At 43.8% G+C, this 16,206-nt stretch overlaps 1 protein-coding gene across 1 annotated transcript in view; it reads left to right on the top strand.

Moving 5' to 3' along the window:
- The first annotated feature begins 2,874 nt into the window (after positions 1 to 2,874).
- LOC147672498 (uncharacterized) overlaps positions 2,875 to 16,206 on the top strand; it is a 28,378-nt gene continuing 15,046 nt past the window's right edge. Inside the window, exon 1 of the mRNA XM_086947989.1 lies at positions 2,875 to 3,037. Coding sequence (XP_086804115.1) covers positions 2,994 to 3,037 — 44 coding nt within the window. The 5' untranslated portion in view covers positions 2,875 to 2,993. The remainder of the gene's footprint in view (positions 3,038 to 16,206) is intronic.

Genomic DNA, 16,206 nt, shown 5'->3' with positions numbered 1-16,206 from the left:
GTCTTGCAGGGCTCAACTTAAAAAGTTGTCTGTATAAATGTGGGAGGAAAGTGATAATATTAGAGAATTTGTGGTATGCAAAGAAATCATTGTATTACCTTATTATCAAAATTCTTAATGTTCAATGAATACCAAAGAATTAAGGTAGACAGTAAAGGAAGATTTAATCAACAAATATCAGAAGCTGGTGACTATGGGACTATGGTGCTGGGTGCCCTTCAGTGATGTATAATTAATGACAAATGCTTGTGTGCAAATAGAAAGCAAACAACTTAGGTCAGAGATGAGAACCTTAAGTGTGTGTCTGCCCAGCTCACAGGAATGCAGCAATACATAACTGTCTGTAGGAAGCCTTGTACTCCTCATGTTTTCATCAGGCAGGTCTTGACTTCTCAAAATGGTATCCAATGTCCTCCTACTTGCAATATACCATTGCAAGTACATTTGCACTCAGTGTACTTCACAGTACACTTATTGTACAGCACTATTACCTCCATGCACTGTGCCATTACGCACACCTTCTTTAAACTATAGGGGTAACGTCCGTATCGGGGGCCTGGTACACACACCTTCAGCACACACATTCAGTCTGTGCACACTGTTCAGTACCGTAGTGTTTCTGTATTGCACCAGGGTGTGCTATTTGTGCACAAACACACTGCCAGCACACACACTCACCATGTGCGTTCTGCACAACATTGCACCCTTCATGTATTGTACCTCATGCAAGCACACATACACCCAGCACATGCTGCCATTGCGCATGCATTGCACAGTACTACATTGCTCATGTAATTTATTCCCCACAGGCATATATACACACAGTACATGAACTAACCACACATATACTGCACAGCACTGCTCCATCCCTATACGGTACAATTCCCAGGCACACATACATCCAGAGCAGGGTCACTACGCCTGCGCTGTGCAGCACTCCACACCTACCTGATGTAGGCTATGGGTGAGTTAAGTACAAAGAAGCGGAACTTTTAAAAAGGTGAATCAGTCTATAGGACTCACTTCAGTGGCACAGGGTAAAAAGGACCTGTTCACTATTACTTATAATGACACGGTACCCTGCTATTACGGTGCTTGTGCTACTTAACTCTTGGTGAAGGTGGTAGCCTTCCACCAGTATGATGGTAGCGCTTTGACCACCCCTTCCGGTCCATCAAGTCTACAGTCCATGAGACAGACCAATGTCATGGCACGCACGCATGATCCGTGTTCGTCTATGACAAAAGATCAGCATTAGGGATCCAGACAATAGTAAAGGGCAAGGGTACAGATCTTAAACCATGCAGAGAATTTTTCAGTCTCAACATCAGCTCAGTGAGGGACAGGGGCGTGTAAGGTAAACTCCAAATCTGCAAAGGTAGCGGTCATGTTCAAATCATTGCACACAAGGAGAAAATGAGCCCCTTCATATTACAACACTATGTGAAGTTAGATGTTCGAGTTCAGGATCAAAACACTGATTGCAAGAGGAGCATGCACTAGACAACCCTGTGCAGTAGCAGATTATATTGAGTGTCCACAGAAGAAGTTAGAATGTGAAAGAGCGTTGCAATAGGCTGTGTGTAAAGAATGGGCTCCGGGCATCCTCCGGCACCGCACCTGCATTGGACAGGGCAGTTTCTCTGCGCAGAAGGTATTACCACAAAAGGTTCAATCAAGCTAAAGAAGTTCACCTCGTAGCCATGCCTAGTGTTTTTTCAAGTATATATTTTCAAGGTGCCTTTTTGTATATTCTGCACATGAACAATTACTGGTTGTGATATTATGTAGAAAATATCAACTCAGATTGAACTACTCATCTGGCCTCCTCTTGTGCAAGGTTACTATTGTTCTAACCTGCTCCACCTGCACCCACACAAACAAAAGTTCAAAGCATTTGTTTAGGTGATTGCAAGTGTGTGTACACTATGCGATATGAGTCTGCCTGTGAGTGTGCAAGTGTGTGTGTACACTATGCATGCACACATGTGGACAGAGGCACAATATGTGTCTGGAACCATTTTATTAATGCCAAATTAGATGAAGATATAATTGCTATAATTGCGGACAACGTGAAAGCTTGAATGTCAATGTATGCATTACTGGGATAATATGAGAAAATACATCATGGCAATATTTGCTTTACTGGGACAATGCTGAAACAGGCAGGTGACAATATCTTAAAAGACAGTACACAATGTTTTTATTGGTGATGTTTCTGTTTTGAAGGAATTTGCTCGAGCACAGAGATATACAATGAAGCAGTGAAACATTTAAAGAGCTTCCCTTCAGAACTGCCTATGAAATGCGTGGTGTTTTACCCACTACATTGGTAAAATGCACTTTACAATCTAATTTTTACATTTTCTTAGAGAGAAAAGGGGAGATTGAGTTAGAGAAAGAGGAGTGTACACTGTTTATACATAGATAACTGTAATCTATGTATAAACTAATATGGGATGTTACAACGCGATCAAAATGATCGCGGTATGTAACATTGCCGTTTTTGCAACGCAAGTCGTTACAACAACTTGCGCTTGAAGGCGCTGGACTTAGGAGTAGTAAGATTTACTATTCCAACCCCAGTCTTCGTACAGTAGGGAAGGTGTTGGAATAGTAAATCTTACTATTCCTTAGGTTATAGGGTCCTCCAGTGCAAGTCGATGTAATGCTTGCGTTGTAACGGCAGCGTTCTAAATGCATCGCGGTGTAATCACCGCGATGTAAAGGATGTTTCCCGTAAAAACAGTGTACACCCTTTGTGGGTTAGTTGTCTAAAAAGTATTATGCACAAGTAGCATAATGTGTTGAAATAATTGAATATTATTACATTATATTGACATGGACCTTACATGTGTGTATTCTGTAGGCTAGGAACCAACTGTGTGGGAAATTCTGGCGCTAAACGTATTTTCAAAGGTCTTGAAAAGAACAGAAGTTTGAGAATCCTGTCTCTGAAAGATAACAACATAAGTGACTTTGGCACACGAAGCATGGCTCAGAGTTTGAAGAATAACGAGACACTCGAGGAGCTTCAGTAAGTGTTTTCATACATTCAAATAATGTATGTGAGAGATTAAAAGATCTTAGCATTGTTATGAAACTCAAATACTCAAAAATGTCTGCCTGTTAGAAATGGAATTTCTGGTTGGCTAGGATAGTCCCGAACAACAAAAGAACGTCAAGAAATTCCTATAAAACACTACTCCACCAGAGGTCCACCAAAAACATAATCTTGTCAGGAGGAAAGGTAGGGGAGGGTAAAAAGAAAAAAAAAGGCAAAATAGGGGGAAATAAGATCTGAGGTCAGAAAAAAGAACCCTCAAACACCAAACAAGTAGGTGTTTATTCTCATCATTGGGTTCTTAAGTATGAAAGTGAAAAAGGGCCAGCCTTTAGGCCCTCAAAAGAAAGTGTGAATTTAAAAGGAAGTACAGCAGTTCCTAATAACAATTTTAATAAAGGGATAGCCTACTTCCATTAAAAACAAGTGAAAATACGGACATAATAAGGAAATAACAATGAAAAACCAAATGTCCTTTACGAGAGAAATATAAGTGTGGTCAACATGTTTCTGCTTAAATCGAGAATCATTCACTCAAGCATTTGTCAGGACCAGGGAAAATTTGAGAAAAAAGTATAGACAGGCAAGCTCAGGCACACACTCTAACGTGTGTCCATTCCTTGCTGTCCTAAAAGGGTGGTTCACCCACTCACGGTTCTTCTTCAATGCGTTTCCTTAGTTGCTATTAGTGCGCCTGTATCTGTAAAGAAAGTAACAGATTTCCAATAATCGTTTGGCCCGAGTAAAGTGTAACACGGGTACATTAGGAATCCGCTCATGTTATTAGTAAATGATTGGCTAAGTACTCACTTACAATTCAACAGTTTCCTCCTTCCTTAAGGAACATACTTACGTATTCCCAAACACAAATCCAAACATCCCCCATTCATACAAGCTCATTTGCTGATATTGTGTTTGTAAGCCCACCAACTCATTCTCTATGGTGGACCAGGAATCGCTTTCAGAATTTGCAATTCCACACCAATATATAAATGTATAAAAACTAAAGACAGTGTCCTCCACCTTTAGACATGTGAAAGTCACTCCCACCTATTTGGTCGAAGGAAATACACTGAACACACGCATTTCGTGGCAGTGTAAATGAATCAGTTAAAAAACAACACTGTAAAATGTGCCGGCTGCCATCAACGCCATCAGTCAGAAAATGCAAAAGAAAGACCGTTTCTAACATGTATTGTTAATAATTTGGCTATGAATCCCAACCTGATTAGTATAAGAAAAACGTTTTATTACACATGCTCCACTTACTTCTCAGGCTTCATAATAAAGCATCCTTGTGGAGTAGTGTTTTATAGGAATTTCTTGACGTTCTTTTGTTGTTCTGGAATATTGGATAGCTTGGGGTATAAGAGCGTCACTGCTGTAGCCCTTTCTCTCTAATTGTTTTGCAGTGGCTAGGATAGTCACCTAAGCCAGGCAGAAACCACCTCTCTAGTCAAGTTAAAAGAGATACACACCAAAGATAACCCCTGTACACCCCCTTGGTAGCTTGGCAGAGCAGTCAAGCTTATCCCAGAGGCCATGTGTAAAGTGTTAGTGCACCACATTGAAAGATGAAAAGGAAGGACGGGAGGGAGGGAGGGAAGTAGTAAAGAAAGGAAGGAGATAGAAGGAAGAAATGGGGAAGGAAGTAAGGAAAGCATGGAAATAAAGAAAGAGAAAAAAGAAAGAAAGAAAGAAAGAAAGAGAAAAAGAAAGAAGAAAGAGAAAAAAGAAGGAGACAAGGATAGAGAAATAAAGAAAATAAGCAAGAAAGAAAAGTGAAAAAGTGAAAAAAGAAATAGAAAAAATATAAAAAGGAAGGAAGAAAAGAGAGAAAACAAAAGGAAAGTAAAAGAATACAAGAAAGAAAAAAACTAGATAGAAAGCAGTTAGATTAGATTTATAGAGCACGCCGATTAACTTATATTCAGAGTTCATGGGAACTGCTGTGACATAGCAGTATGTTGATAAATAAGGCCACTCCAGCAAGGAATTTACAACAGCATAAGCCTGAGATGGGATCTGATAAAGCTGGCAGGGGTCCTGTACTCACCTCAAAGACTACACTAAAGTAATTATAAAGTAAAAGCAAACACACTGGCATTCTGTGAGCATGTTCTCCTTGTGAAAAACCAAAATGCAATCACTCAAAGTGAAGTTAACCAGTGCCTTAAGTAGGTTGACCCATTGCCCCATGCTGTATGCTGTAGTGGATGGAAGCAAAATGTGAATGACACAACAGACCAATGGATGAAGAGAAGTGTCAGAAAGGCACATCAAGTAAGTATATTATAAGTATCATTTTAGTAAAGTCAAAAGCCTAACGGCAGACCTAACAAAAGCTTCCAGAGAATATATAGAGGGTCATAAGAAAGTGTTCCAACTCAAACAAATGGGAGAAAAACAACCACTGAAAGAAAATCTTTGAACATCATAGGGCTATCCAATCATAATGATTAATCTTTGATAAGTCCGAACAAATAAGTGTGTTTTCAATGGCAAAAGCTATCCCAATGCTATTAACCTCCAGAAAAAAGTGGGGAAATGTTACACGCAATATGTTCCTTCATGGTGATACAACTATTCTTTTTCCTATCATTTGTATATTGAGGAAAAGAAAAGATTGAAAAGAGGTTCATTTGACTCACAAATTTGGGTAGGTAACACATTGCAATTGGCAAGGCAATACTTTTCAACCACTCTGAAAGTAGTAACCTTTCTTTCTCAAGGAATGGAAATAAAGAACGTAAAAACAAAAACAAGCATTAGAAATGCCGAAAGGTTTGACATGCCTTTGTCAGCTATTAATCAGACCTTTGTCAGCTATTAGCCAGACCTTCTGGCTCTGGCAATGCTTGTTGTTAGATAGTATGCATCCCTTCTACTTGCTCTGTCGCAAATGGTCATTATTATGCTATCGAGCTGTCTCTTCATTGCTTTGTAATGTAGATCTTCCTTGTAATTTATTAAGGAAAAACTTAATTTTATTAAAGACATGGAGGCGAGTATTATGCTTTCTATTCTTGATATATTTTGAATAGCAGCAGTCAAGATTTAGAAACCACAAATCCCATAAGGCATGGGACTACCAGCCAATGGGATGCAGTAACAATAACAACCAATAGTCACACAATAGACCCCATAATACTCAGCTTGACGGGGAACAACCCTCTTTTCTTGTGCGACAATTAATAAATATTGAACAAAGGAATTATAGAAAAAATAATAGCACATGTTAAAGTCAACGAGAAAATTTCTTGGCAAACGCAGATAAGTCGAAGACCCAAAGATCAAGGTAAATTAGATGCAGCTACGCTATGAAGTCCCAGAGGAGTCTGACGAAGAACATTAGATGAAGATGACAATTCCTTCAGAAGAAGCTGGAAGCAAAGGGGCCACTATGAGGGAAGGAAAGAAACATGAAATTATTCACTGTTGAGGCGGGATAATACTCACCTCTGTGTCTTTAATAAAAAGAAGACTTTGTGGAGTGGTGTGGCTCACTGGTTAGAGGCGGCAGACCTGGAAGCAGAGAACGGCCCGGCACCAGGGTTCAATTCCCGACAGAGCAGGGTCGTGGACCAGGGTCAGCGGACTCCATAATTCTCGCCTCGGTGCCTACTCTAACCAGGGATCACACTCGGCAACTCTGGGCATTAGCTTGCCTCATCTCTACAACGGCCCCCCACATTCGCCGGGGATGCCTGGTTTCACCTTGGAGATACCCAGTAGGGACCATTTCACAGGGATAGCCAGGACGGCTTCCCCAGCGGTCTACAGCGCCAGGACGCCTCAGGGCAGCAGTGCGCTTTGCAAGACACATACATTTACATTTACTTCATAAACAGGTAGGAAAATCTACATTTTAGTTCAAGACCAGAGACTCCCATTATGCTTTTTTAAAGCATGTTAACAACCACAGTAGATGCTATATGTACTGGTCTGCAATTGAAAGTTTTAAAAACAGTGGCCCATATTATCAAGAAAAGGCAATACATTATCGCCGCTTTTGTCGGCAGGAAACTGCTGCTAAAGCGGCGATAATGGGCTTGATAATATGCCCTTGTGAATTCCCATAGAAGCCCAGGTTCTGGTGTTAACCTGGGCTTCTATGAGAATTCACAAGGGCATATTATCAAGCCCATTATCGCCGCTTTAGCTGCAGTTTCCTGCAGATAAAAGCGGCAATAATGTATCGCCCTTTCTTGATAATATGGCCCAGTATCATTAGACCAGTCGGCTAATCTCTGAATTTTTTTTCGAGACGAGAGCCAGCCCAAAAAGCTTTGGAGGCCATGGCTCCTCTGGAAGAATAGGCACCAAAAATGGAAGTATCAATCCCTGCTAGGGACATAGCCCACCCAACCCAGCGAGCAAGGGTAGGCAAGGAGACAGGATAATTGGGTTTACTAAAGGAGATAAGGAGTTGGGAATGTGAAGACGTTCTGAGATCAGTTGTGTTTTGCTGATAAATCTTGAGACACTGCCCAACACATAATCTGGACTGACCTGGAAAGTAAGGATAAAACACAGATGTTGAAATTTGTTTCTGTGTGTCTGCAAAAAGTAAACACTACACCTGTTGGAGTAAATTGATGAGAAGAAATATCCAATGCTCTAAGATGAAACAAACATTTAATGCAAACCAAACACAACAACATAGTCAGTTTTGCAGATAACATTTTTAAAGAGAGGTTAACCTTGTCAGGCCATGAGAGAAACAACTTTAGGATACCATTCACATCCCACAAAGTACTGTACTTTGGAATAAGAGGATTGGAAAACTTTACTCCCTTTACAAGTAGACAAATGAACGGATGCTCCCCTACCATTTTTACATTGACGTATTGATGACTGGTAGAAATAGCAGGTCTGTACAAATTGATAGTACAATATAATTTCTAACCACTAGCTTCCGCAGCCAGGAAATTAAAAGTGTTTGTTATAGTCGCGGAAAAGGGATCAATACTTTTTCCCACACACCAGCCTGCCCATAAAGACCAGGCAGATGTGTACACTTTAGTGATTCCAGGAGCCCAGGACTTGTTAATATAGTCTGACGCTTCTGACAAAATGAGCAGGACAGAATGGGAGACCCTGTTACTTTCCAAGTGGAAAGACAGAGGGAGTTCTCTAACACTAGATTGTGCTGATGGCCCGAGGGATCTATGAGAAAACTGGGGAAGGAAAGTAGTAGATTCGGAAAATCCATCATTAATTCCAGCAGAGGCAGAAACCAGACCTGTGTTTACCAAAAAGGAATTACCAATACAGTTCCCTGCTGATTTCTGACCTATGCCAAGAAAAACATAGTTTATGTAGTTGAACCAGTCCTGAAGAGAAGCATTTGAAGCTAAGGCCAAGGAATTTGAGCGCCAACTGAAGAATTGGGGCAGCTGTGAGTTCAGTCTGGAAGCAAACAGGTCTATCTGAAAAGGACCGTACTTGAGGAGCAGAGACTTGAAGATTGAACGATGAAGTTTCCAATCACTGGCATCTTGAAGGTCACAAGAATGCCAATCTGCTACAGAGTTGAGATCTCCTAGCAAATATTCTGCACACACAGAAGTTTTGTTTAAAAGGCAGTGTATCCAAAAACCTTTTGCCGGTTCCGCTAGGGGCCTGGAGCTGGTTCCACCCAGGTGATTCATATAACAAACTATGGAAATGTTGCTATTCGGAGAAGAATGGAGCAATGTACCCTGTTTTTTGCAAGGCTTCTGATTGCAAAGGAGCCGGCAAGCATCTCTAAACAATTGATGTGCAATTTGGACTTCTCTTGTGACCATGAACAGCCAGTCTATATTGGACTACAACGGGCGCCCCATCCTGTTCGGCTTGCATCTGACTCTAATACAAGATCTGGGGCTGAGGTGAAGATAGTCTTGCCGTTCCAAGTATCTAAATGGTCTAACCACAATTGCAGTTCTTGTCTGGACTCTTGATCTAGGGAAATTAAATCGGAATAAGCAAGCCATTTTTTCAGTAGATGTATGTTTAGTCTTTGAAGAGCTGGATAATGTAGAGGACTTGGAAAAATGGCCTGACTAGAGAATAAGAGGATGCCCACAATTCTTGCCAGGGATCTGAGGGAAATTGATGAACTTCACAGAGTCTGAAGAATCTCAAATTTTATAGTCTTTCATTTCGGTGAGGCAAGATGAAGAGTGGCAGAAGAAGAATTTATCAGGAAACCCAGAAACTCGATCTGTTTGTTAGGGGCAAGAAAATATTTCTCTATAATTATAAGAAGACCCATGACCGTGAGTAAAGAACGTGTCAAGAGAATGTGATTCTGCAAGGAGGATAAGCTTTAGCTCATTAAAAGTACATCCTCTAAATAGATTATCACCCTGATACCTTGAGCTCTGAGAAAAGCTACCACAGGTTTCATGAGTTTGGTAAAACACCATAGAGCTGAAGAGAGACCGAAGAGGAGAGATATAAAAGTGATAAGTTTGGCTGAGCCATTAAAATTGGAGGAATTACCTGTGAGATGAATGGATAAGAACTGTGAGGCAAGCATCCTGAAGATCCAAATGAACCTTCCAGTTCCTCTAGAACACGGAGTCCCTGAAATGAATGATCATTTTCATTAGAAATGGCGATAAACGACAAACTGATTGAACTGTCAGGTTTATCACTGGTCTCATTTTGTTGTTTTTCTTGCAGACTAAAAAGAGAGCCGAAAAAACCTGAAGGATCATGAAGGGTTAACACAATTGTGCATTTTTAGAACAAGGACTGGATCTCTAGAGAGATGAGACTGACAATCTCTGAAGAGAATTTTGGAGGGGAAGGAAACACAGTCTGGAAACGCTTGGAGTAAAGCCCAATAAGATAACCTTGAACTGTGCTTAAAACCCAACTGAAGTTTTAAAATGCCATTTTGGTAGAAATAAACATAGATGACCCCCCTACAGAAGGAGGGCCAGAATAGGGACTTACTGAGTCTTACTGAACTGGGAATTGTATCGAGAGCCATGGTGTCTATGACCTCTGAAACCTCAATTGCGCTTGGGGTAAAGTTGAGGTTGTATTCCTAGTAGGAAGAATTGAAGGAACCTCTGGAGTTGCGGCTGGCAGAGCAGCCCATGCCTCTGCCAGCCCTGGAGAAAACCTGTTAAGCGAAATCCTTTCTGAGTGATGGTTGTGCTTCATCAAGAGAAGCGAAGGTGGTTCCTTATTACAGGAATCTTCAACCAAAAGACCTTCAGCTTTTATTCCAGGGTCCATAGTTGCCAGGTTGGCTAATTTAAGGATCAGTTTCAATAAAAGTCCTTTACTACATGCATGTGCAATGGCAACATTGCCATTTCCAAGTAGGCAAAAGGATTGTTGTACCCATAAAAAAAAGCACTTCAGGATCAATGGAAAATTATCTAGACGTGCCGACTCTGCCAAATTGAAAATATAAGCCAAGGGCCCTACAATGTACAATAATTTATCCTGCCACGTGAACCAGGCCTTGTGCCCCCGTTTTGCACAGGTCCTTGCCAAAATTAGAAAAAAAAGTGAGAAGGTTCGGGTCTATAGTCGGGGTGAGAGAATCTTTGGAACGAAGGGAAGGATGAGGGCATTCTGACTTCAGTTTAGCTCTTGTTTGTTTACCAAGTGGCAGACGTAATCTGAAAGCCACATACTCTCCCACATGTTCAATTGGATACTACTTGGTTGAATTAGGGTGATGAATCAGACAAGGATCAAACATAGGATCACCCTCTGACTCCAATACCAACTTGGCTTTAAAAGGGTCATGTGTGGGAGAAGCCAACTTAGGTTTTTAAAGGATAGGAGCAGAAAAAGGGTCAAGGATGCCCCGTATTTGTTCTAAATCAGAATCTAAATCACCCATGTGTCAGGGATCCAGCACAGGGATTTGGGCAATGACAATGGGCCTAGCAGCACAAAATTGCAACCCTGGGTCTAGAATGCAAATGGAGTGTGGTGGAGTACCTTTTAATGGGCGGTATCCCTCACCCATTAGTAGGTGGCATGGTTCATCATTGGGTTACCTCCTCGCACTGCGAACCTACTCGCAGTGCGGGCTACAACCCCCTCACTGAAAGGGAGGAGCTCAGGGATGTTATATGGTGTGGCCAAGAGGTCCCTTGGGTGCACTAAACCAGCGAGAAGGAGCCATCCATAAGGATTTGGATGCCAGCTATAATGTGTGCTCCAAGGGTAAGGCGCCATTAGCTCGCCCTCCTTCAAAATACCAAGGAGCTCAGAGGGAATACGTAAAGGGTCGCCCTCCACTCTCAATCTACAATCCTAATCAAGACCCAGTCCAATGGCGTGCACATATATCAGTGACTCCCAGGGGGGTTCAAATATCCTACTCCCCGCTACACTCTTATACACATTATAAGGAGGTAATGCACTGTACACCGCCCGCGTTAAAAAACCTGTTCTCCCAGGCAACACCACAGAACACCTACTCACAGTGAGCCAACCCGAAATTGGTCACACAAGTCCACATCAAACATTGGACCCTCCTCTTAATGGAGGAAAAAATGTGCGAGAAGCAAATGACCCCTCACGGAAACACCACCAACGGGGTAACTGGTATGAAATTTCCAGACAGGCCCCTGTCTCATCATCGGTGGTCACTTGCTTCTCAAAGAAAAGTGAGAGGAAAGGAAAGACGTGTCCAAAACAAACAATACATAAAGTGACAAATAGTCGTCTACAGCACACGATCACCGCCCTATGAATAAAATTGGTTAAGGGACTGGTGTGCTGTGTGTGTTTTTAAGCACTCAGTTATACTTGTGTTTGTTTGTCACTAGCAGAATCTTCTGCACTTCACTATTTGTCACTTTATGTATTGTTTGTTTTGGACATGTCTTTCCTTTCCTCTCACTTTTCTTTGAGAAGCAAGTGACCACCGATGATGAGACAGGGGCCTGTCTGGAAATTTCATACCAGTTACCCCGTTGGTGGTGTTTCCGTGAGGGGTCATTTGCTTCTCGCACATTTTTTCCTCCATTAAGAGGAGGGTCCAATGTTTGATGTGGACTTGTGTGACCAATTTCGGGTTGGCTCACTGTGAGTAGGTGTTCTGTGGTGTTGCCTGGGAGAACAGGTTTTTTAACGCGGGCGGTGTACAGTGCATTACCTCCTTATAATGTGTGTAAGAGTGTAGTCGGGAGTAGGATATTTGAACCCCCCTGGGAGTCACTGATATATGTGCACGCCATTGGACTGGGTCTTGATTAGGATTGGCCATTAGCTCACCCGACAATACGGGGAAGACGCTGACCAGCAGAACTTACGAATGGTTAAATACCCATTAGCTGGTTGTATGCTTTCTTAAACACCTACTAAAGTTTCATATGTGTGGTTCCTTCACTTTAGTTTGCATGTTATGGTCCTGAAGAAAGCCACAACACCTCTACGGAGGGTACAAAGACTGAAACATGTTGGCCAGTAAAAGTCTATGACAGGTTGAATCCTCCTGCTATAGCCCACTTCTTCTAATCCTGACCTCTAGTTGTCCTATTAAAAGTTGTTCCGATACACCAGGGAGTTAGGTTTAGCTCACTTTCACACAGCCCCCTTTCACTCCTTCCACACCTGTCTCATCTAAATGTTTTAGAATACCTCTTGGCCATACAATAAAACATCCCTGAGCTCCTACCTCTCAGTGAGGGGGTTGTAGCCCACACTGTGACCCAATGATGAAGCATGCCACCTACGGATGGGTGAGGGGAACCGTCCATTAAAAGGGACTCCCCCACACTCCATTCTCATTCTAGACCCAAAGTTGCATTTTTGTGCTGCTAGATTACATTAGAGGGTAGTCGTCCCCTGCTGGTCTATAAATCTTCGTAGGCCTCTCTTGTGAATACTGCATTGACAAGGGGTGACGAAATATGTTCAGAAAGGGAACTTAGTAGAAGTAAACTAGATCATAAACGTACAACTAGTAAACACTGGTAATCTCTGTACTTAGCACCAGCCTGTGCCATAAACGACATTATGCACAGTATCCCTCAAGTCTAAATACCTTAGACCCTAACCTCCAAAGTATAACTCACATTAGGAGCGTAAATCACAGAAAACATAATCTCACTAGCATAAATCATAACATGCCAACCAACCTCTTAATCATGAACCATATTTAGAGGTATAAAACACGATGCGTAAAACATACTACACACAGTACTATGGCCGGGATGCCCGCCACCCCCTCCCAACACCAATTCCCAATGGGAGTAGACAGACACAGGTTTGAGCTTTTGGAAGGCGGGGGGGAGTTTCCCCCCCGGCCGTATTTATTAAAATATGAAACAAAATGTAAAACATTAAATAAAAGTTTCATGAATTAGGTACAATTTTACATTTATTACATTTCGATGAAGACATGTTCTTTGGCTAACCTTAACAGATCTCTAATACAAAGGTTTCCTAGCCGAGTCTAGCATCCTGTAAATGCATACATTCTAAATTAAAATTGTACATCCTAGCATTAAGGGCCAACGGCAAGGTCTTAACCGGTGTCAGATCCCTCCTACCAAAATCCCGCCTTCACGGTGTGAGTGGCGCATGCGCAGAGGACTTTACCCTCATTGCCAACTGTAACTTCCCTTGTCGTGGGGGCCCCCTTTTCACTCTACACCATTTTTAAAGGCCGTCCGAGTTCCCGTGTGAGGTATCAGTAGGAAGGACAGCGTGGACTCCCCCCCCATCCCCACACTCTCTATCCGCCGTCGCGGATATCCGGCCCCCGGGAAATTCGTAGGAGGGGCATCTAGCCGCCTCCCCCCCTGGGAGGGGCCTATGGCCGCCTCCCCCTAGGCGACCCATCCTTAGTGGGTGCCGCCTCCCCATGGAAGGGGCCAATGGCCGCCTCCCCCCGGGCGCTCCCACCATTCTGGGTGGCGCCCCCCTCTAGGGACCTTGAAATTACTGCTCACCGATCATGACCTTACCGCCCGACCAAAAAATAAATACGACAGTTGTTTTACCTACTAAGGGAAGAAAAATCCTGACATAGCCTTGATGAGTCATCAACTTTATTTTCCTACAAAGGGAAACATTATCCTAAAACAGAAGCCACATCATTATGTGAACATTCCCTCACTTCTCTACAAAGGAAAAAAGGCCTATACATTTCTATCTAATCGAGCTTTATTACAACAAACATTGCCATAAGGGGCTGGTGGGTGGGTAAAAATTGCCGCTTGTTCCGTCGAGGACTCACGAGCAACGAGTTGGTGCAGCCTTCAGAGCACAGGAACAAGAGGACGCTTCTTCGGATTCCCGCTCTATTTATCCATCTGCGGGAGGGCGGGGACCCTCCTCCGGGACGCCTACTGGGGCGTGGTCTTCCTTGCGGGTGTCTAGGACAACCCCTCCTGGGCGGGAAAGGGCGCGCCCCGGCTACGCCACTTCGGGCATACCAGCCGAGCCACGCCTCCCGCCCAAAATGGTTTCCCGGGAGGATCGGGGCACCCAGCCATACGTTCGGGGGGACCGAGTGGTCGCCCCTTTCCATATGGCCGGGATGCCCACCACCCCCTCCCAACACCAATTCCCAATGGGAGTAGACAGACACAGGTTTGAGCTTTTGGAAGGCGGGGGAGAGTTACCCCCCCGGCCGTATTTAATAAAATATGAAACAAAATTTAAAACATTAAATAAAAGTTTCATGAATTATGTACAATTTTACATTTATTACATTTCGATGAAGACATGTTCTTTGGCTAACCTTAACAGATCTCTAATACAAAGGTTTCCTAGCCGAGTCTAGCATCCTGTAAATGCATACATTCTAAATTAAAACTGTACATCCTAGCATTAAGGGCCAACGGCAAGGTCTTAACCGGTGTCAGATCCCTACTACCAAAATCCCGCCCTCACGGTGTGAGTGGCGCATGCGCAGAGGACTTTACCCTCATTGCCAACTGTAACTTCCCTTGTCGTGGGGGCCCCCTTTTCACTCTACGCCATTTTTAAAGGTCGTCCGAGTTCCCGTGTGAGGTATCTGTAGGAAGGACAGCGTGAACTCCCCCCCCCCATCCCCACACTCTATCCCGCCGTCGCGGATATCCGGCCCCCGGGAAATTCGTAGGAGGGGCATCTAGCCGCCTACCCCCCTGGGAGGGGCCTATGGCCGTCTCCCCCTAGGCGGCCCATCCTTAGTGGGTGCCGCCTCCCCGTGGAAGGGGCCAATGGGCGCTCCCACCATTCTGGGTGGAGCCCCCCTCTAGGGACCTTGAAATTACTGCTCACCGATCATGACCTTACCGCCACAGGCCGGATAGTTGACCGACTATCCGGCCCCCCCACTCCTCCTAAAGGTCATGCTTACTCAAACCCCTTAACCTCATCATCTCCCTCCCTGGACAGGTGAACCCCATCATTCAGATACATGTGGTCTCCCCGAATACACCCGTGAGGAATGCTATGCAACTGCGCGGAGCGAAACAATTTCCCAACTTTATTGTTAACCCTTTTCACAGAGTCGTTCAATGCTGACACTGAAATGCCCCCCCGCCAACTTTTCCTGGGGATCATGTGGGACCAGGCAATCGTGCACCCCGGGACTTTTTTAGCCAACCAGCTAACTGCCGACAGGATGTGTTCTAATAACACTCGTCTTCCCTGTGTCACCAAGTCATTGCCCCCAGGTGTACTATGACTACAGATGGCGGTGACCTTTGCCGCGCTAAAAGACCCTCAAAAAACGACTGAAATTGGTCAAATCAGAGCCCGCCCTTCCCATGGAAGGTCACTCTGTACCCGTATTCCCCAGATGCGTGAGTCGCGTCACCTGCCTTGAATACGTCCCCGGCGCGCCTCACATATGAGTGGCCCACGACCCATACCACTCTCTCTCCAGTCGCTGATCCTCGACCGCTGGTCTCCCGGTCCTGGGTCGACTTCCAATTTTGCCCCGCGTGACAGGCTCGCGAAACTGCAATGTAAACAAAAGACAAGAAGCGTGAGTGCATGTCAATTGATCTTTACAACATGTGCAATCGCACATACCTCTTGAAGCAATTCGAGGACCAACGGCCTAACTGCTTTACTTCCTCTGCACTCCGACCCCGGGCTGTAGCCTCAGTAGCAGCCCCTATCCTGAATGAGTGGGTCCTAAAATCGCACGGGTCCATGCCCGCGGCCGCGAT

The sequence above is a fragment of the Lissotriton vulgaris genome, unplaced genomic scaffold (genome assembly GCF_964263255.1).
Source record: "Lissotriton vulgaris unplaced genomic scaffold, aLisVul1.2 SCAFFOLD_2956, whole genome shotgun sequence".
NCBI classification, from domain to species: domain Eukaryota; kingdom Metazoa; phylum Chordata; class Amphibia; order Caudata; family Salamandridae; genus Lissotriton; species Lissotriton vulgaris.
This window is presented reverse-complemented; position numbering and strand designations above follow the sequence as displayed.